The sequence below is a fragment of the Engraulis encrasicolus genome, chromosome 21 (assembly GCF_034702125.1).
Source record: "Engraulis encrasicolus isolate BLACKSEA-1 chromosome 21, IST_EnEncr_1.0, whole genome shotgun sequence".
Classification (NCBI taxonomy): Eukaryota; Metazoa; Chordata; class Actinopteri; order Clupeiformes; family Engraulidae; genus Engraulis; species Engraulis encrasicolus.
In genome coordinates this window covers 10669885-10691120 of record NC_085877.1, presented here as the reverse complement: position 1 = coordinate 10691120, position 21236 = coordinate 10669885, and the positions used below count along the sequence as shown (strand labels likewise).

Below are 21236 nucleotides of genomic sequence, written 5' to 3'. Positions count from 1 at the left end.
TATTACAGAACCTAGAGAATCTTTGGTGCAGACCCACCCCATGAGCCAATAAAAATAGAATTCCATTGTTTAGGGCAATAATAGAAGCTGTGATATGTTCCATGACACCCTCTGTGATGTCAGATATGACATAATAGAATGTTCTGTGGATGTGATTAAAATTGTCAAAGTGTATGCCATTCACTTATTTGTTAATGATGGAGGCATAGCCTTTTCTGCAATGAGAATATTGGATTTGTGGTTAATGCAGCTATTTTCTTCCACAAGATGAAGAAAGGTCAGTTAATTTAAGTTTTAATGTTTTTATTTGATCATTTTGCATAGACATGTGTTAGCTGTTGAGATTAACTTGGTTGATCTAATTAACAAGTAGGCGACTATCAAGTGCTTTAAGGACTTAATTAATTAATTAAATCAAATAATGATAAAAAAATGTCGGCCTATTTTATAGCACTTACCACAGGCCTACTCAATGTCCATTTACTTTAGCCTAATGTAAATGTATAATGTAGCCTAATGTAATTAAATTACCGGTAATGTAAATAGCCTATATGATGTGTAATACTGTATATTAATGTAGAAATGCAATGTAATTATATCATGTAATTGACAAAAGATGACTCGTAGCTCAAAAAGTCGCAGTGTCTTCTCAAATTGGGTGCTCTTGAATGAAGGGGGTCAGACTAATAATTCAACAAAAAAGACTCATCCAGGCAACTCCAAGTGAATAATGAGGAAGTAAATAAAAATTAATTTATGGCTAAAGCATGATTAAAAGAGTAAACATGTTTAGACCAGACAGGTCTTCATCAGGGCTTAGTCTCTTGACAAAGGTGTATAGAAACTTTCTCATAATTCCTTTTTCATTATAATGTCTTTTCTTTATATTCATTACATTTATATTCATAAAACTTGGTGAATGATGTGTGTGTGTGTGTGTGTGTGTGTGTGTGTGTGTGTGTGTGTGTGTGTGTGTGTGTGTGTGTGTGTGTGTGTGTGTGTGTGTGCGCGTGCGCGAGGGGGGGGGGGGGGTGGTTGGCGGCTAGGATTTGGGGCATTGTTGCTGGGGTCAATTTCCTGATCCACTCACCATCATTTACATCATTATGCTGTATTCTCAGGCTCAAAAGATCCTTCCCAGAGTTCGCCTGGACCTGCCTCAGGACTGGACCTGGCTGGATCACCTGGCTCATCTCTTCCATTTCCGGTGGAGGAGTATATCCTCAGCCTCTCAGATGAGTGAGTTGTGTTTAATTCCTATAATTAGAATCAGAATCAGCTTTATAGACTCAGTATACATTTTTGTCTGCAGTCTTCAGAAGTTCTCATTACAAAACAGTGCAAAAGCAAAAGTAAACTAGAACGCACCCAGAGACTGCAGACCTCTGTCAAGGAAGCTGTTTTATAGAACATTTGACTATGTTACACCATATTTTTATGAAACCATTCTGCCTTCCTTTTGTGAAGTTAAAAACTGGAATGTCAAAATTTGCCCTGTCCCGTAGTTCAATTTGCGGTCATGGTGAAGAATCTTTTAAAAAATTCTCATTCTGGTTTGTGATCCGGATCACCACCAAAATGTAATCACTTGTTCCTTTGGTCATTTCCAAGAACTCCACAAAGTCTCATCCAAATCCGTTCATGGATTTTTGAGTTATCCTGCTGACAAACAAACAGACAAACAGACAGACAAATAAACAAACTAGAATGGGCACTCGGTAGAGCGCAAACCTTCGCCCACTTATTTTTTTCTGGCCATCTTCAGAGTGTGGGGCATAACATTCGCCAAATTTTGGTGCTAGTTTCATTGAAATCGGACCGGAATATCGTAATATTACATTTTTGGCCCAGTCTTGACCTCTTATCAACCTCACACGTTGTTCTGGCATATAGTGCTTGGCAAAGAAAAACGTTTTTGACCTTTTCGTGACCTTGACCTTGACCTTTGACCCAATCACTCCCAAAAAGTAATCGATTGTTCCTTGGGTCATGACCAATCATCCCAGTAAATTGAATAAAAATCGGCGCAATTTCCGTTTTTGACCTTTTCGTGACCTTGACCTTGACCTTTGACCCAATCACTCCTAAAAAGCAATCGATTGTTCCTTGGGTCATGACCAATCATCCCACTAAATTTCATAAAAATCGGCTTAATTTACGTTTTTGACCTTTTCGTGACCTTGACCTTTGACCTTTGACCCAATCACTCCTAAAAAGTAATCGATTGTTCCTTGGGTTATGACCAATCATCCCACTAAATTTCATAAAAATCGGCTCAATTTAAGTTTTTGACCTTTTCGTGACCTTGACCTTTGACCTTTGACCCAATCACTCCCAAAAACGAATCGATTGTTTCTTGGGTCATGACCAATCATCCCACAAAATTTCATAAAAATCGGCTCAGTTCTGTGTGAGTTATATGAAGTACAAACAAACATTTTGACCTTGACCTTTGACCTTTGACCCAATCACTCCCAAAAAGTAATCGATTGTTCCTTGGGTCATGACCAATCATCCCACCAAATTTCATAAAAATCGGCTCAGTTCTGACTGAGTTATACGAAGTACAAACAAACAAACAAACATATTCACAAATAAATAAATAAATAAATACACAGCGGGCAACCTTCTGGCGAAGGTAATAAATAAATAAATACACAGCGGGCAAAACATAACCTTCTGGCGAAGGTAATAACAAACAGACAGACAGAGACAAACCAATGCGACCGAAAACGTAATCTCCTTGGAGGAGGTCAAAAGTTATGATGATGCCAAAACTATAAAAAATATCTTTCTATGGTAACGTGATTGCCACTGTACAGACTAGGGGTTGACCGATACAGGTTTTTTAATGCCCGATGCGATACCGATTGTTTTTCATCACCCTTGGCCGATACCCAATTTCCGATACCCGATATTTGAGGCCGATATGGGTAAAAAAAAAAGTTTAAAAAATGACAAATATTCCAGGTCTCAAGTGAAAAATAAACATTTATTTATCATAAAATAAAGTGTCTTGGTGCTTTTAAAAAATCTGAATAACATAAAATAATAATAAATATTGCGTATCGGCCAAAACCACACGTGTATCGTCCGATACACTTAAAAAACACAAATTTCGGCCGATATCCTCAGTACAGACACCAATGTCAAGTGTTCTAGCCTTGGTAGTGTGTGAAACACCTACAGTAGTAATTGGATGCTCTTTGGAGAACTCCGCAGAGTACCCAATCATTAAGCATTTCACGCACTACCAAGGCTAGAACACATGACATTGGGAAATGCTAATAGTTTGAGTCTTTTTACATAGGTTGCATCTGTTTAAATCTCTCAATCGTATGTTTTTTTCAATCCTAGGGAATGGAAGACTTTCAGCAACATGTTAGAAACTCCTGTAAGTACAGCTGCATAAACAAATATGTTCAATGTTTTCTTCAAACAGGTATGAAGTTATCTGTTTTTGCCTGTTTTTTTGTTGTTTAAATCACATTTTTTGTTGACCCCCAGATGACAAGGAGCCAGTTTGTGGAGCTCTCGAAGACTGTCCTGAAGGTGTTTAGCCTGGGCTCAGTTCGTCTGGTTCTACCAACTTTGATCCACCGCGGATGTGATGAGTTGAAGAGCGACTCAGATACGTCCTCAAGGTAAAATAATGAAAACAAAAAAATAACTTCAATTCACCTTCAATGGAATGCTATGAAACCTCCAGGAATATTCACTAAGTTGGACCAAAGATTCTCTATTCTGCATTTAAACCGTCTCTGGTTGGACATCTGGCAACATTCTGGAACATTCTGAAACAAAAACTGCATATACTGTATGTAACATTCTACTTGCCTTTTGGTACAGAACGTGGTACGGTGAAATATTCTTAAACTCCCATATTTTGGCATCATTCCTGCTTAATGTACTTCTCACATGCCTGCTATGTATGGAGACTCACCTGTGCTAGATGAAAATTTTACCCATGTTAAAATGGCGGTGCTCCCGGCCAGGCCATGTCACGTGATTGTGACGGCATCCCGATTCCCGACTTAGAGAAAACTGGGGCTACAGCTACAGCAACTTCATGTACAATCTTGTTTTTTTTAACACAGATAAAATACACAGTAAAAAAAAATGCAGTGAAAAAAAAAGCTGTTTTAATTCAACACTTAGAGAGTACTCCGAGACCAAATAGATGATGTTAAATCAAATCTCTAAGTGTTATATTACCACTGTATGTTTTTTTTTTGCTGTTTACGAAGCAGCTCTCTGGCATCTTCATCTGAATCTTGCCTGAAAAAGTCAACTCTCTGAAGTCAGCCACTGAAGACAAATCTAGTACACAAATCTAGCACACATCTTTTAAACTTTTGCCTGTTTGTTTGTTATGTCTGGTAATAGATCTGGTGAAAGTGGAAATTCCTCCTCATCCTCATCGGAGGGTGTTTTAAGTGGATCCTCAAGGTAAATTAAAAATAATCGATCAGAGAATGCCATGAACCTTTTGGTAGATCTTAATGATTTTGACCTGTTAAATCAGCATGGTGAAATGTTTTGAACCTTCTTGCCTGTTTCCTTGTTTGTAGTTATAGTTATGCCAGTGGAAGTGCCTGCGCGTCCTCATCTGCTACTGCTGATGGTCCGATGCTCTGGATGAAATGTGCCCTGGCAGCCTTCAGGAAGAGGGTGGCATGGCTTCTTCCCCGTCACTCGCCAGATGTTCACTCTTACATGTCTGACATTCACGCCGACAGCGACAAGCGTAGTGCCTGCCCTCGCTCCCGATCTGGAAACAGGACAGAGCCACGTCGTGGAATTGAATCCGTTCACGTAGAGGATTTCGGCCTGTTGCCAGATGTTCACTCTTACATGTCTGACATTCACGCCGACAGCGACAAGCGTAGTGCTTGCCCTCGCTCCCGATCTGGAACCAGGACAGAGCCACGTCGTGGAATTGAATCCGTTCACGTTGAGGATTTCGGCCTGTTGCTAGACAGACTGTTTTCCAATGAGGCCATTGATCGAGTTGTCCAAGAACTTGTTGGTCAGGTGCAGGTTGCGACGCAAGACGGTGGTCCATCTGGTGTCCCAGCAACAGTGACAGTTCCTGAGGCGGTGTACGCTAACACCGAGCAGGCAATCAAGAACCTGCTCCGCCCGTATGTCACCCCGCTTGTGGTTTGCAATTCTCCAGGTACAACTGTCCCTAACATTGCAAGATTCACAGAACTGCTCCTTGCAGAATTGGAAAACTGTCATTCTGCTGCTGTGCTTGGAGCCGAAGACGATGTTAGAGCCTCAACGTCGCACAGCGTGGACCAAAGCTGTCAGTCCAGGACCGCCAGCTTGAAGACCGACACGGAGACCCAGGAGTCCTCAAGCCAGAACGGACGCCAGCGCATGCTTGGTCTGTTCAGCAAGCTGATGGTCCATCAGGTCATGGATAAGATGCATGAGGATTCAGCAGCGCAACAAGAGCAGGAGAGCGTAAGAGGGTCTTCCACCGCTGCATCCTTGCTTCTCGGTGACACTAAGGACCTCGGCTGCTTTGTCACTGTACTGCTGCTGAGGCTCCTGGCCAGAATGAGTGATGGATGCCCCCGCTGCGGCGCCAGGAGGCTGGACCAGGACCTGCTACAAAAGCTCATTGAGGATCTTCTGTTTGAGTTCACCAGTGACCCATGGTGCCCAAGCTTCGATGGTGACCTCAGCGACCAAAAGATTCCGTCCATCTATAGGGCCATGGACGCAGTTTGGCTCAGACTGCTGAAGCAGTTTGGCTCAGACGCCATCCTGTGGAGGGCCGTCGATACACAGGATGACTCATTTGACGCAACCTTATTGGCGGAATTACGAAAGGAACTGTTTACCCAGTGTAACGTAGAAGATCCTGCTGCACCATCCACCCAAAGTGACTCGCCGTCCCTCAGCCCCGTGCCTGAACCATCCACCCAAAGTGACTTGCCGTCCCTCAGCCCTGTGCCTGAACCGTCCACCCAAAGTGACTTGCCGTCCCTCAGCCCGGTGCCTGAACCGTCCACCCAAAGTGACTTGCCGTCCCTCAGCCCGGTGCCTGAGGTCACCTCTGGACAAACAGCTAGAAAAGCCAGAAGTAAACTCAAGGTATGAAAAATGAGCCAAGACAACACCACATATGACATTATTGGGTTTATATAGCTATGTATTTATTGTTTTAACTTTATGAGCGTAAAAGGTAATGGACTTACATGCCTTTAAATGACAAGGTTTTCCCCTCTGGTCCTACGTAGATCTTTAAGATACGCAGCAGTGCAAAGATTGCACCAACTAATGATGCTTCTGACAAGGGTAAGGGGCCTTACGATTGTCAATACACGACATGTCTTGATTCCCATTTGTTTTTGATTTGTAATTCTTATTCTTATTTCTTTGTCTCCCAAAGGGCTGGAGTCAGAGGCAACCGTCACTCGTGCCCTATCGGATGACGGTATTGCTGCCGCAGCTTCTGGTGACAGGAAGGAGCCACGCAGACGGCCCTGGTACAAGAAGATCTTCCTCAGGCTCAGCTGTTTTGGAGGCCCAGCTGAGATCTGACCTGTCCAGCCCACCACCTATACCCCTACAGCCCATCCTAACCCAACCCTTCACCCCTACCCAACTCCCCAACTTCTTTACCATATCCACCCTTTCCGCACACACACACACACACACACACACACACACACACACACACACACACACACACACACACACACACACACACACACACACACACACACACACACACACACACACACCTATGCCAGCCACATCACAAGGCTGCCCATCACAGCCCATACAGAGCAAAACCATTTGTTTTGACTTTACTTTGGAAAGGCCTGTTAAGGAAAGGCCTTAACCCACTCACCCATTGTGTCCCACACAAGTTTGCAGGAGTTGACGCAAACTGATGATAGCTGTGAGTTTGGACCATTTTGTCCTGAGAGGCCATGCCCCTATGCATCGCAAATACACCCTACTTCAAGGATTATTTCTACCTGCTTTCTGTCCACAATCCCGAGGCACACCGTCAGAAGTGTCCAGAACACATCCTCAGAGCCAGGGGTGCCGACAGAGGGGTCCTGTATCTGCAGTATTGGGCTGGGGGGGCCCTTTCAGATGACGTTGTCCTGGGCCAAGCCAAAGCTGTCAGCGGCCCTGCTCAGAGCTTCTGAACCTCTTTCATCATGCTTGAGTCCTGGACTGTGTGAATGTGCATAGCAACATTGCTTGGGAAGAGCGGTCCAACCAGGGAAGCTGATAGGGAGCAACAAACAGATCACTTGTCCTGTGCTCAGGGAGAAAGGGGAGGCTAAGAACTGGGTCCTCATGACATTGCATGTATTGGGTGGGGGGTCCCTTTTACATGACTTTGTCCTGGGTCTAGCCAAGAATGTCAGCAGGCCTGGGTCCAACAGCGCCGGTGATAGCTCTGCCCTGATGTGCTGTGCTGTGCCGAGTCGTTAGGAAATGGAACGGCCATTTAGGGTGCCAAGGACTGACTCCAGCTGCAGGTCACGATTGGGATGCATCATGCAGTCTAGTTGTGGTGTGCAGGGGCACCACAATGTCAGGCTGTATTCTGTTGGCTGTACCTGCAGTCTGGCCTTCACTGGGAAGTAGAGAATGTCCTCGGCCACCGGCAGCAGCGTTCTTTTGCATAGACGTAGGCACCAAAGTCGGGGGCTGCCAAACGTCCTTTGCATTCTCCAGAGTGATAGCTGTGATCTAGTTGTGGCAGAGGCTTACACACACACACACACACACACACACACACACACACACACACACACACACACACACACACACACACACACACACACACACACACACACACACACACACACACACACACACACACACACACACACACACACACACACACACCATCTCTCTCTCTCTCTCTCTCTCTCTCCCTATTTACTATTATTCACAATAAAATGAGATATATTCTCACCACCCTTTTTTGTTCAGTGTTGTTCATTGTAGATAACTGGTATGACAAGCATTGATCATCCATAAAGATGCACATTGGTCTCGTGAGGTAAATCAACACAGGGCCAGTGTGAGGGAAAGTTTTAAATTGGGGTGCCCAATTTCTTTCCCACGGTGTGCCAAGAAGTAATGTAAATATGGTGGGTATGCAGCAATCCAAAAAACAAACGAGTACCATGTAACACACCTTGTATATCATGAAATGTGTCATGTTTTATATATCAGATGACAATTTGAATGTGCTGTATTTCAGGGATGGGCAACTGGAGGCCTGGGAGCCCGCCTCCTCACTCGGTGTGGCCCGTAGATAATACATACCAAAAATGAACAGATTTTTCCACTTGATTAATTTCACTAGTGAATCGATTCCTCACACCAAATCAGCAAAACTAGAAACATTGCCAAACCCAACATGGTTTGCTTTTAGTGAGCAGTTAGGCTAAGGATGCATTGAATGCAGTGTGGTTGGCCCACCCCAAGCTATGGAATGCACTCCAGCTGACAATTCGTCAATGTTCTACACTTTCTTCTTTTATATCCAAGCAAAGACCCCCAGCATGTTTATCACAACACTCCACCAGCACTTCGACGTCCTTTAATTATTATTTAATTGTCATTTTATTTTACATACATATGTATTCTACTTTATCCTTGTATAACTATTTTTATTTTTATTTTTATTTTAATCAATCTCCCATTTTAGTTGTGATGTATAAATTCATTGATGCTTTGTTATTACTTTTTCAACTTTTATTACTGTAAACTGTTATTAATGTAAAGTGAACATGGTGTCTTGAAATGCTCTTAAAATAAAATGTATTATTATTATTATGATTATGATTATGATTATGATTATTATTATTATGATTATGATTATTATGATTATTATTATTAGTGCCCCACACTTCACTCTTCAATATACCCTGTAGATTTCCATGCCACGTTTTGGTGTTAACTCACCAGTTTAATTCTAACTCAACAGAAATAAACCCCCACTCATTTTCAATGGGGTTTCATTTCTGGTGATTTAGAATTAAACTGGTGAGTTAGCGCCAAAACGTGGCATGGAAATCTACATGGTATATTGAAGAGTGAAGTGTTGGGCACCATGTCAACAAACAAGAACAGCTGACAGCAAAGCATCAAGGATATCTGGGCTTCCATAACTCCCATGCACTGTTTTTGCCATTGACTTCAATGTTAAACGCATCATGGCCGTTATTAAGACAGAGAGAGTCCTAACCAAGTATTGAACATTGCATGTTATGTAGAAAGTACCAAATTTCAACTGATTTAATGTGACCCGAATTTTGATGAAGAAAAATTTGATTTTATTACAATATTCTAATGATGCGAATTCCCTAATTCATGGGTTTTTTGAGCTGGAAGGCCAACGTTAAAAAGAAAAAAAATAATGACTGGAATAGTTACAAAACTGGGCCATGAATCTACAATCCATGACAGTTTAACATTATTGATGGAATTATGGAAATAAAGCAACTTTTTCATGCTATTCTAATAAAAAGGCCTGGAGCTGTATGTTTGAATCTAAGTGTTTGCATTTAAGAAGTAGTAGATGTTGTATCCGTAAGATACCAGGCAGGCAGGGAGTGTTCTGGTCCTAAGGACCATTCAGTAATTCATCTCTTGATTTGTATGTTTTCTCTTGAGTAATTTAACAGTGTCTCATTCATAGTATGTTAACGCCATCTACTGGCCAGTTTGTATACAACAGGTTTAATGAAACTTCTCATCTCTCGTGTCAGTGCTCGCCCACTTCTCGTCTGGAACGAGATTTCGGTTAGTAAACAAAACTTCAGTTGAAACGGCAAGCTGTTCCTTGCTCAGTGAATTGAATAACTTTAATGTTAAATATAAACTCTTCAGTTATGATTCCGACACGGGGGCAATGTCGGTAAGTTAAATGTAGTCTTACAAACGTATGTGTTTAATGGTCAATGTTTTTCCGGAAGATTATTAGAGATGTGTTGAAACAAGAGGAGCGATACTGCTGCTAGCCTGTACAGAGGATTGGTTAGCTTCCCGTGACGGCAACGTTCATTATTTTCAATAGAAAATGATATGTGATTGAGTTTAATACAGAGATTGATGTGTGTGTATAGATGTTTATCTATAACATATTTAGAAAGACTATTTTGCTAATAGGTGTTCCTTTTCTGTTTAGTTTTACAGCATAAATATTACCCGGTGACACGAGTAATAAAGGAGAGGAGAAAATACAGATGATCGGTGGGATGTTTCTTTATTGTTTTCCTTTCCTGGCTGTTTATACGCACTGGATAGCTGAACATGCAAACGTTTAGTGAGGCCAGTACATTATTATTTGTATTATTCATACTATTACAGAACCTAGAGAATCTTTAGTGCAGGCCCACCCCATGACCCAATAAAAATAGAATTCCATTGTTTAGGGCAACAATAGAAGCTGCGATATGATCCATGACACCCTCTGTGATGTCAGCTATGACATGATAGAATGTTCTGTGGATGTGATTAAAATTGTCAAAGTGTATGCCATTCACTTATTTGTTAATGATGGAGGCATAGCCTTTTTTTTACAATGAGGAGATTGGATGTGTGGTTAATGCAGCAATTTTCTTCCACACTATGAAGAAAGGTCAGTTAATTTATGTAGTATTTCATTTTCTATTTAATATTTTTTTGCATAGACATGTGTTAGCTGTTGAGATAAACTGTGTCGATCTAATTGACAAGTAGGCTACTATTAAGTGCATTAAGGATTTTATTAGTAGCCTACTTGTCAATTAGATCGACACAGTTTATCTCAACAGCTAACACATGTCTATGCAAAAAAAAAAGGACTTTATTAAATCAAATCAGAAATCAAAATGTCTGCCTATTTTATAGAATTTACCACAGGCCTACTCAATGTCCATTTACTTTAAACAGTATAGCCTAATGTAAATGTAGGCTATAAATTAGCCTAATGTAATTATATCAATGTAAATAGCCATTAATATATCATGTAAAAATGTAATGTGTCACTAACACTTCTTTGGTCAACAAGTCAACACAAACAAAGAGTGTGTGGCATGGTTGGGTGGTTGGTGTGTGTGTGTGTATGTGTTAGTGTGTGTGTGTAATGTAGAAATATAATGCATCAATTATATAATGTAAATTATAATGTTGACAAAAGATGACTCGTAGCTCAAAAAGCCGCAGTGTCTTCTCAAATTGGGTGCTCTTGGATGAAGGGGGTCAGTCTAATAATTCAACAAAAAAGACTCATCCAGGCAACTCCCAAGTGAATAATGAGGAAGTGAATAAAAATTAAGTTATGGCTAAAGCATGATTAAAAGAGTAAACATGTTTAGACCAGACACTGTTGGAGGCTAGGATTTGGGGCATTGTTGCTGGGGTCAATTTCCTGATCCACTCACCATCATTTACATCATTATACTGTATTCTCAGGCTCAAAAGATCCTTCCCAGAATCCGCCTGGACCTGCCTCAGGACTGGACCTGGCTGGATCACCTGGCTCATCCCTTCCATTTCCGGTGGAGGAGTATATCCTCAACCTCTCAGAGGAGTGAGTTGTGTTTAATTCCTATAATTAGAATCAGAATCAGCTTTATTGACCCAGTATACATTTTTGTCTGCAGTCTTCAGTAGTTCTCATTACAAAACAGTGCAAAAACAAAAGTAAACTAGAAATGCACTCAGAGAGTGCAGACCTCTGTCAAGGAAGCTGTTTGATAGAACATTTGACTATGTTACATCATATTTTTATGAAGCCGTTCTGCCTTCCTTTTGTGAAATTAAAAACTGGAATGTCAAAATTTGCCCTGTCCTGTAGTTCAATTTGCGGTCATGGTGAAGAATCTTTAAAAAAATTCTCATTCTGGTTCGTGATCCGGATCACCACCAAAATGTAATCACTTGTTCCTTTGGTCATTTCCTAGAACTCCACAAAGTGTCATCCAAATCCGTTCATGGATTTTTGAGTTATCCTGCTGACAAACAGACAGACAAATAAACAAACAAACAGACAGACAGAGACAAACCCATGCGACTGAAAACGTAACCTCCTTGGAGGAGGTAAAAAGTTATGATGATGGCAAAAGTTAGTGTGAAAAGAAAACTATAAAGATATCTTTCTATAGTCACATGATTGCCATTGTACAGACTAGGGGTCGACCGATACAGGTTTTTCAATGGTCGATGTGATACCAATTTTTTTTCATCACCCTTGGCCGATACCCGATATTTGAGGCCGATATGGGTAAAAAAAAATTAAAAATGACAAATATTCCAGGTCTCAAGTGAAAAATAAACATTTATTTAACATTATTTAACATTATCAAATTGAGGTAGAACGTGTAACATTTAGACACCCACTCTAACAATGAAGTGATGTCTAAAAATCAAGTAATAAATAAAAAAGTGTCTTGGTGCTTTTAAAAAACCCGAATAACATAAAATAATAATAAATAGTCCGTATCGGCCAAAACCACATGTGTATCGGACGATACTGATACACTTAACACATTGAATACCGGCGGTGCTCACGGAATTATGTCGTAGAATACCAGCGTTCTAAGCCCTTTTTTACGTTTTTTTGTAGACTCACAGCTTATTATGTGATAGGGCCACTGAAATATGTTATGACTCGTTTGAAAGTGGAGACGCTGCCCTCTTAGTAGGTGAAAACTGTGTGTCTCTACGAGCTTTTATTGCCGAGTAAACCCACGCTAAACCGAAGTGGGTATCCATGGAATTCAGCTACAATCGGAGATATTGAGGTTTTTGTGAAGGGTGCGCTTCTTCAGAATGTGACGAGTTTGAAAGGGGATGAGTTGGTTTTAATCACAATTTGGTGCAAGGTTAGCTCTGACACACATCTTCCTGCACGTCAAGACACGCCTCCTGCTCTAAACCACTACGACACCGGCAATCAATGCCCTTCGAAATCCACGTTTTTCACACAGACTGAACACAAGCTCTTTGCACACATGCAGAAGGTCGGACATTTGCTAAAATAGTTCCCGAAATAATAGCCCAACATTGACAACAAATCCCAATGATATGATGCTTAGATGTAGCCCATCCGATCCATATGTAGCCATCTATGCTAGCTTCTGGCTTTTCACATACAGGAAGACAGTTCAACATAGGGGTGAATAATCAAATAAACTTATCTGGTTGGCGATCAAACTTCTAAATCGGAGCGCATTACTCCAATTACAATTCGGGTGCCATTTTGATCCAAGGAGCTGGTAAAGGTCTAGGTAGCAAGCCCAGAAAGTTCAAGATACTCCTGGCACGATATACAATGGTCTCTGTGTTTACCTATTGCGTGAAGTCAGACACAATACACGCTACCGATCGTGGGCTACTAGCTCTGTCACACTACGACACCAGCAATCGATGCCCTTTGAAATCCCCGTTTTTCACGTGGACTGAACACAAACTCTTTGCACACATGCAGAGGGTGAGACATTTGCTAAAATAGCTCCCGATGACTCCCGAAATAATAGCCCAACATTGACAACAAATCCAAATGATATGATGCTTAGATGTAGCCTAGCCCATCCGATCCGAATCATATGCGGTGGCAGATGGACACTCCCAACTGAGATCGCTCCCGGACGTGTAGTCCCAGGTGTTTCTATCACTCCCGGACGTGTAGTCCCACCCGGATCGATAGTCTGGCTAGTGGGAGCGAGCCGACAGGGGAGCGTCCTGCGTTGGGAGCGACAATCAGGGAATCATGATATGTAGCCAGGCTAGCTTCTGGCTTCTCACATACAGGAAGACACAGAAACTTATCTTTTTGGCGATCAAACGTCCAAATCGGAGCGCATTACTGCAATCACATATCGGGTGCCATTTGGATCCAAGGATCTGGTAAAGGTCTAGCAAGTCCAGAAAGTTCAAGATACTCCAGGCACTATGCAATGGTGTTTACCTATTGCGTGAAGTCAGAGACAACACATGCTACAGTGACCGTACTAGGGAAATCAATGCAGGCAGCGCGATAGGCGACATCCAGACATCTTGGTAAGTTAAATTAAAATATCCAAATCATAACACTCAAACATCATAACAATCAAACAACTTTGGACTGCAAATGTTGTCATTTATGTCCATCACAGAGCTACCAAAATCACATATATTGTCCATTGAAGGGTGTAGATTCAAAATATGATATTTAAATGCAAAAACGTATATTTACGTTTTGGTATACAACGCATGGGCGTGAAAAACGCATTATTACGTCGTCGGTACTCAATGTGTTAAAATACGCAAATTTCTGCCGATATCCTTAGTACAGACACTCACCATTTCCCAATGTCAAGTGTTCTAGCCTTGGTAGTGCGTGAAACACCTAGTAATTGGATGCTCTTTGGTGAACTCCGCAGAGTATCCAATCATTAAGCTTTTCACGCACTACCAAGGCTAGAACACTTGACATTGGGAAATGGTAATAGTTTGAGTCTTTTTACATAGGTTGCATCTGTTTAAATCTCTCAATCGTATGATTTTTTTCAATTCTAGGGAATGGAAGGCTTTCAGCAACATGTTAGAAACTCCTGTAAGTACAGCTGCATAAATGTTCAATGTTTTCTTCAAACAGGTATGAAGCTATCTGCTTTTGCCTGTTTTTTTTTTTTTTAGTTTAAATCACATTTTTTGTTGACCCCCAGATGACAAGGAGCCAGTTTGTGGAGCTCTCGAAGACTGTCCTGAAGGTGTTTAGCCTGGGCTCATTTCGTCTGGTTCTACCAACTTTGATCCACCGCGGATGTGATGAGCTGAAGAGCGACTCAGATACATCCTCAAGGTAAAATAATTTAAAAAAGAATAACTTGACAACACTTTATTTTAGGGATACATCTATTAGCACTAATACATACAATATTAATGCCTGTGTAAGTCACTTTTAAGGCATGTACCAAGCAAAATCAGACAGTTGTTATGCATGTATTCACAAATTTCTTGTTCATGCCCAATTAGGGGTTCATTACTAATATGACCTTAGTAAGGGCCAGTAAGCCTATATTTCTATTTATTAGTAAGTAGTAAGTTGCAGAATACAATGTGTATAAGCTCCCGACACACTGTGTGAACAAACCCTGAACAGTGTGAAAACAGAGGTGGAATAAGGGTCCCTATTCTAAAGTGGTGCATTGCTCAGCCCAGATGGCTTAGGGCCCCTGCACTACCAAGGACCCCCTCAGTACCTAGGGCCCCCACACCACACAGGCCCGCACTACCTAGCCCCCCTGATCAGCAAAGCGTAAGGATATATTAAATAATTATTTCGTGAGCAGTGGAGACATCTAGCATTCTCTTGTTCATATCAAGACTTAAAGGGAACAGGAGCTATTATATAGCAAGGACTGAACGTACACTAGTCAATGACGGTGGGTTGGTGAGATGTATTTTTTTCATGTACCATTGAGTTTATTTGTAAGAACCCCAAAATAAATGCAGAATATTAGAATAATAGTTTTGAAGCGAAACTAAACTATTATTTTGTGATAATTAAGTTAATGTTCGAGAACATTAGCTCCAAGAAGTGCAATGCATGATGGGTACGCAATCTAGGCCTACAGACAACCTACCCGGCTCTGCGTCTACCTACGTCCTTAGCTCCTCCCCTCACTCGTGCAATTTAGTTTTTATCCAAACAATTTGCCATGTATGTTACAACAGAAATATTATCATTGCTGCATTGGCCATGCATTGCATTTCTGACAATGGGTGTACCCATCATGCACTGCACTTCTTGGAGCTAAGTTTCTCAAACATTAACTTATTTATTATCACAAAGGAATACCTTCGTTTCGCTTCCAAACTATTACTCATCGTTATATTCTGCATTTATTGTAGGGTTTTTACAATTAAAACTAATTGGTGTATGAAAAAATTACATCTCACCACCCCACCGTCATTGAGAAGTTTACATCCAATCCTTGCTGTATAATGCTTCATATTATCCTTTTCCGTACTGAGTTTAAGAAGTGAGAACTATGTTTCTAATTAGACTGATGCAGAATTGAATAAGTTCTTACACTTTGCGCCCCAAGGGGGCTGAGTAGAGTGGGGGCCCTGGGTAGTGTGGGGGCCCTAAGCCATGTGGGCTGAGCAATGCTTCACTTAAGAATAGGGACCCTGGTCAGGAACTATGTACGCCAGAACATAGATAATTTTGAAAACCTTCCTGAGGAAAGTAAGGTTCATAATCTCTTGCTTGGCGCAGCCGATTCAAAAGGCCTTATTTCAAACTTTGTTAAGATATTCTCTGAACAAGTGGACTGTGTCACCCAGTCTCTGAAGAATGCATGGGAAGAGGAGTTGAATATCCAGATTGATGATGTTGTCTGGGGGGAAGGTCTCAACAGAATACAATACTGCTCCATCAATGCTAGACACCACCTCATTCAGTTTAAGGTCTTACATAGACTACATTACTCTAAAACTAAACTGCATAAAATATATCCAACTGTTTCCCCTTTGTGTCAGAGATGTAAGTCTGCAGATGGTACTCTAGCCCACCTTTTCTGGTCATGTCCAAAACTGTATGACTTCTGGTGTAGTGTATTCCAATGGTTTTCTGACATGTACAACTGTGTTTTCAAACCTGACCCACAGGTGGCACTGTTTGGATACTCAATGTTTCTGTTGCCTCAAAGCATGCGTGTGCAGCACACCATAATGTATGGAATGGTGATAGCAAAAAGACTAATTTTAATGCTTTGGAAATCAGAGGCAGTGCCCCTCTTCAAGACGTGGCTGTCTGAGCTCACGTCTCTATTGCATATGGAAAAAATCAGGTACAGTCTGTCTGGCAATCGGAGAGAATTTTATAAGATATGGCGGCCATTCTTAGACCATCTTGAAGACTTTGAAGGGGACCTTGAACTTATGTGATAAGCTAACCACCTCTTTCTTTTATTTTTGCTGTTAATGTTGTCTTTGCACTAGTCAAGAAAAGTCATTGCCTTAGTTTGTACGCCCTGTCTGTTTTGTGTTTGTTTCTATATTGCCATTTCAATGCAACTCATTGTCTTTTTTACGTGTCTGTTCCTATATAACTTTGTTGAAAACTTAAATAAACATACTCTCTAAAAAAGAATAATAGGGACCCTTATTCCACATCTGTTTTCACACTGTTCAGGGTTTGTTCACACAGTGTACCAGGAGCTTATACACATTGTATTCTGGCCCTTACAGCTTACTCATAAATAGAAATCTAGGTCTACTAGGTCCTTACTAAGGTTATATTGGTAATAAATCCCTTATTGTGCATGAACAAGACATTTACGAATAAATGTCTAACAACTGTCTGATTTTGCTGAGTACATGCCTTACAAGTTACTTACACAGGCATTAATATTGTATGTATTAGTGCTAATAGATGTATCCCTAAAATAAAGTGTTACCAATAACTTCAATTCAGCTTCAATAGAATGCTATGAAACCTCCAGGAATATTCTCTAAGCTGGACATCTGGCAATTTTGTGTAAACGTCAACATTCTGAAACAAAAACTGCATATATGTAACATTCTACTTGCTTCTTGGTACAGAACGTGGTGTGGTGAAATATTCTTAAACTCTCATATTTTGGCATCATTCCTGCTTAATGTACTTCTCACATGCCTGCTATGTATGGAGACTCACCTGTGCTAGATGAAAATTTTACCCATGTTAAAATGGCGGTGCTCCCGGCCAGGCCATGTCACGTGATTGTGACGGCATCCCGATTCCCGACTTAGAGAAAACTGGGGCTACAGCTACAGCAACTTCATGTACAATCTTGTTTTTTTTAACACAGATAAAATACACAGTAAAAAAATGCAGTGAAAAAAAAAGCTGTTTTAATTCAACACTTAGAGAGTACTCCGAGACCAAATAGATGATGTTAAATCAAATCTCTAAGTGTTATATTACCACTGTATGTTCTTTTTGCTGTTTACGAAGCAGCTCTCTGGCATCTTCATCTGAATCTTGCCTGAAAAAGTCAACTCTCTGCAGTCAGCCACTGAAGACAAATCTAGTACACAAATCTATCTTTTAAACTTTTGCCTGTTTGTTTGTTATGTCTGGTAATAGATCTGGTGAAAGTGGAAATTCCTCCTCATCCTCATCGGAGGGTGTTTCAAGTGGATCCTCAAGGTAAATTAAAAATAATAGATCAGAGAATGCCATGAACCTGTTGGTAGATCTTAATGATTTTGACCTGTTAAATCAGCATGGTGAAATGTTTTGAACCTTCTTGCCTGTTTCCTTGTTTGTAGTTATAGTTATGCCAGTGGAAGTGCCTGCGCGTCCTCATCTGCTACTGCTGATGGTCCGATGCTCTGGATGAAATGTGCCCTGGCAGCCTTCAGGAAGAGGGTGGCATGGCTTCTTCCCCGTCACTCGCCAGATGTTCACTCTTACATGTCTGACATTCACGCCGACAGCGACAAGCGTAGTGCCTGCCCTCGCTCCCGATCTGGAAACAGGACAGAGCCACGTCGTGGAATTGAATCCGTTCACGTAGAGGATTTCGGCCTGTTGCCAGATGTTCACTCTTACATGTCTGACATTCACGCCGACAGCGACAAGCGTAGTGCCTGCCCTCGCTCCCGATCTGGAACCAGGACAGAGCCACGTCGTGGAATTGAATCCGTTCACGTAGAGGATTTCGGCCTGTTGCCAGATGTTCACTCTTACATGTCTGACATTCACGCCGACAGCGACAAACGTAGTGCCTGCCCTCGCTCCCGATCTGGAACCAGGACAGAGCCACGTCGTGGAATTGAATCCGTTCACGTAGAGGATTTCGGCCTGTTGCCAGATGTTCACTCTTACATGTCTGACATTCACGCCGACAGCGACAAGCGTAGTGCTTGCCCTCGCTCCCGATCTGGAACCAGGACAGAGCCACGTCGTGGAATTGAATCCGTTCACGTAGAGGATTTCTGCCTGTTGCTAGACAGACTGTTTTCCAATGAGGCCATTGATCGAGTTGTCCAAGAACTTGTTGGTCAGGTGCAGGTTGCGACGCAAGACGGTGGTCCATCTGGTGTCCCAGCAACAGTGACAGTTCCTGAGGCGGTGTACGCTAACACCGAGCAGGCAATCAAGAACCTGCTCCGCCCGTATGTCACCCCGCTTGTGGTTTGCAATTCTCCAGGTACAACTGTCCCTAACATTGCAAGATTCACAGAACTGCTCCTTGCAGAATTGGAAAACTGTCATTCTGCTGCTGTGCTTAGAGCCGAAGACGATGTTAGAGCCTCAACGTCGCACAGCGTGGACCAAAGCTGTCAGTCCAGGACCGCCAGCTTGAAGACCGACACGGAGACCCAGGAGTCTTCAAGCCAGAACGGACGCCAGCGCATGTTTGGTCTGTTCAGCCAGCTGATGGTCCATCAGGTCATGGATAAGATGCATGAGGATTCAGCAGCGCAACAAGAGCAGGAGAGCGTAAGAGGGTCTTCCACCGCTGCATCCTTGCTTCTCGGTGACACTAAGGACTTCGGCTGCTTTGTCACTGTACTGCTGCTGAGGCTCCTGGCCAGAATGAGTGATGGATGCCCCCGCTGCGGCGCCAAGAGGCTGGACCAGGACCTGCTACAAAAGCTCATTGAGGATCTTCTGTTTGAGTTCACCAGTGACCCATGGTGCCCAAGCTTCGATGGTGACCTCAGCAACCAAAAGATTCCGTCCATCTATAGGGCCATGGACGCAGTTTGGCTCAGACTGCTGAAGCAGTTTGGCTCAGACGCCATCCTGTGGAGGGCCGTCGATACACAGGATAACTCATTTGACGCAACCTTATTGGCGGAATTACGAAAGGAACTGTTGACCCAGCGTAACGTAGAAGATCCTGCTGCACCATCCACCCAAAGTGACTCGCCGTCCCTCAGCCCCGTGCCTGAACCGTCCACCCAAAGTGACTTGCCGTCCCTCAGCCCCGTGCCTGAGGTCACCTCTGGACAAACAGCTAGAAAAGCCAGAAGTAAACTCAAGGTATGAAAAATGAGCCAAGACAACACCACATATGACATTATTGGGTTTATATAGCTATGTATTTATTGTTTTAACATTATGAGCGTAAAAGGTAATGGACTTACATGCCTTTAAATGACAAGGTTTTCCCCTCTGGTCCTACGTAGATCTTTAAGGTACGCAGCAGTGCAAAGATTGCACCAACTAATGATGCTTCTGACAAGGGTAAGGGACCTTACGATTGTCATTACACGACTGTCTTGATTCCCCTTTGTTTTTGATTTTGAATTCTTATTCTCATTTCTTCGTCTCCCAAAGGGCTGGAGTCAGAGGCAACCGTCACTCGTGCCCTATCGGATGAGGGTATTGCTGCCGCACCTTCTGGTGACAGGAAGGAGCCGCGCAGACGGCCCTGGTACAAGAAGATCTTCCTCAGGCTCAGCTGTTTTGGAGGCCCAGCTGAGATCTGACCTGTCCAGCCCACCACCTATACCCCTACACCCCATCCTAACCCAAGCCTTCACCCCTACCCGACTCCCCAACTTGTTTACCATATCCACCCATCCTACCACACACACACACACACACACACACACACACACACACACACACACACACACACACACACACACACATCACCTACAGATGGTGTAACTTCAATCTGCTCATTACCGTGCCGTGCCGTGGCAGCGTACCGTGATCATTACACCCTGTGGCCATTCGGAATGCGGGGGGCAGTATACAGGGTTCGTACGGTCATGAAAAACCTGGAAAAGTTATGGAATTTGAAAATTCAAATTTCCAGGCCTGGAAAAGTTATGGAAAACATATTTTTGGTCAAAAGTTTTGGAAAAGTCATGGAAATCCATCCAGTGTTTCATCAATTATCTTTATGAAGTTGATGCCACGGCGTAATAAAATGTAAATGTCCGAGTTCTCGTGGAAATGTCGTCTAGTGCAGGCTGCGTCTGCCTAACCATGTGTTGCCAAATTGAGTGGGTTTCAAATAACGCATGTTGTAATGGCTCCAGGCGGGTTTCAAGCGTTTTTGGCGCTAGAAATCAGTCATACCTGGCAACCCGCCTCGTAACGCGCGAGCTAGATGTAGTGTGTGCGTGGTGGTGAGATGTGATCATAGCTCTAATCCTAGGAAAGAAATGTGGTTCTGTACGATATTACAGCATGTCGCGAAGTGTTACTTCAACAATGCGCGGCTTAACTTTCTGAAAAGATGATCAACAATGGCTGG

At 42.3% G+C, this 21236-nt stretch overlaps 2 protein-coding genes across 2 annotated transcripts; both read left to right on the top strand.

Annotated features, from left to right (window-relative positions):
* The first annotated feature begins 4853 nt into the window (after window positions 1-4853).
* LOC134437522 (uncharacterized) lies at window positions 4854-7753 on the top strand. Its single transcript, XM_063187013.1, has 3 exons — window positions 4854-6108; window positions 6255-6312; window positions 6407-7753. The coding sequence occupies exons 1-3, from the start codon at window positions 4855-4857 to the stop codon at window positions 6556-6558; spliced, it is 1464 nt and encodes a 487-aa protein (XP_063043083.1). The 5' UTR covers window position 4854; the 3' UTR covers window positions 6559-7753.
* A 2728-nt stretch (window positions 7754-10481) lies between these two features.
* On the top strand, window positions 10482-20539 carry LOC134438065 (uncharacterized). The gene is made up of 7 exons (XM_063187651.1): window positions 10482-10636; window positions 11452-11569; window positions 14539-14575; window positions 14688-14824; window positions 18286-20008; window positions 20155-20212; window positions 20306-20539. The coding sequence occupies exons 1-7, from the start codon at window positions 10627-10629 to the stop codon at window positions 20455-20457; spliced, it is 2235 nt and encodes a 744-aa protein (XP_063043721.1). The 5' UTR covers window positions 10482-10626; the 3' UTR covers window positions 20458-20539.
* The last annotated feature ends 697 nt before the right edge of the window (window positions 20540-21236 follow it).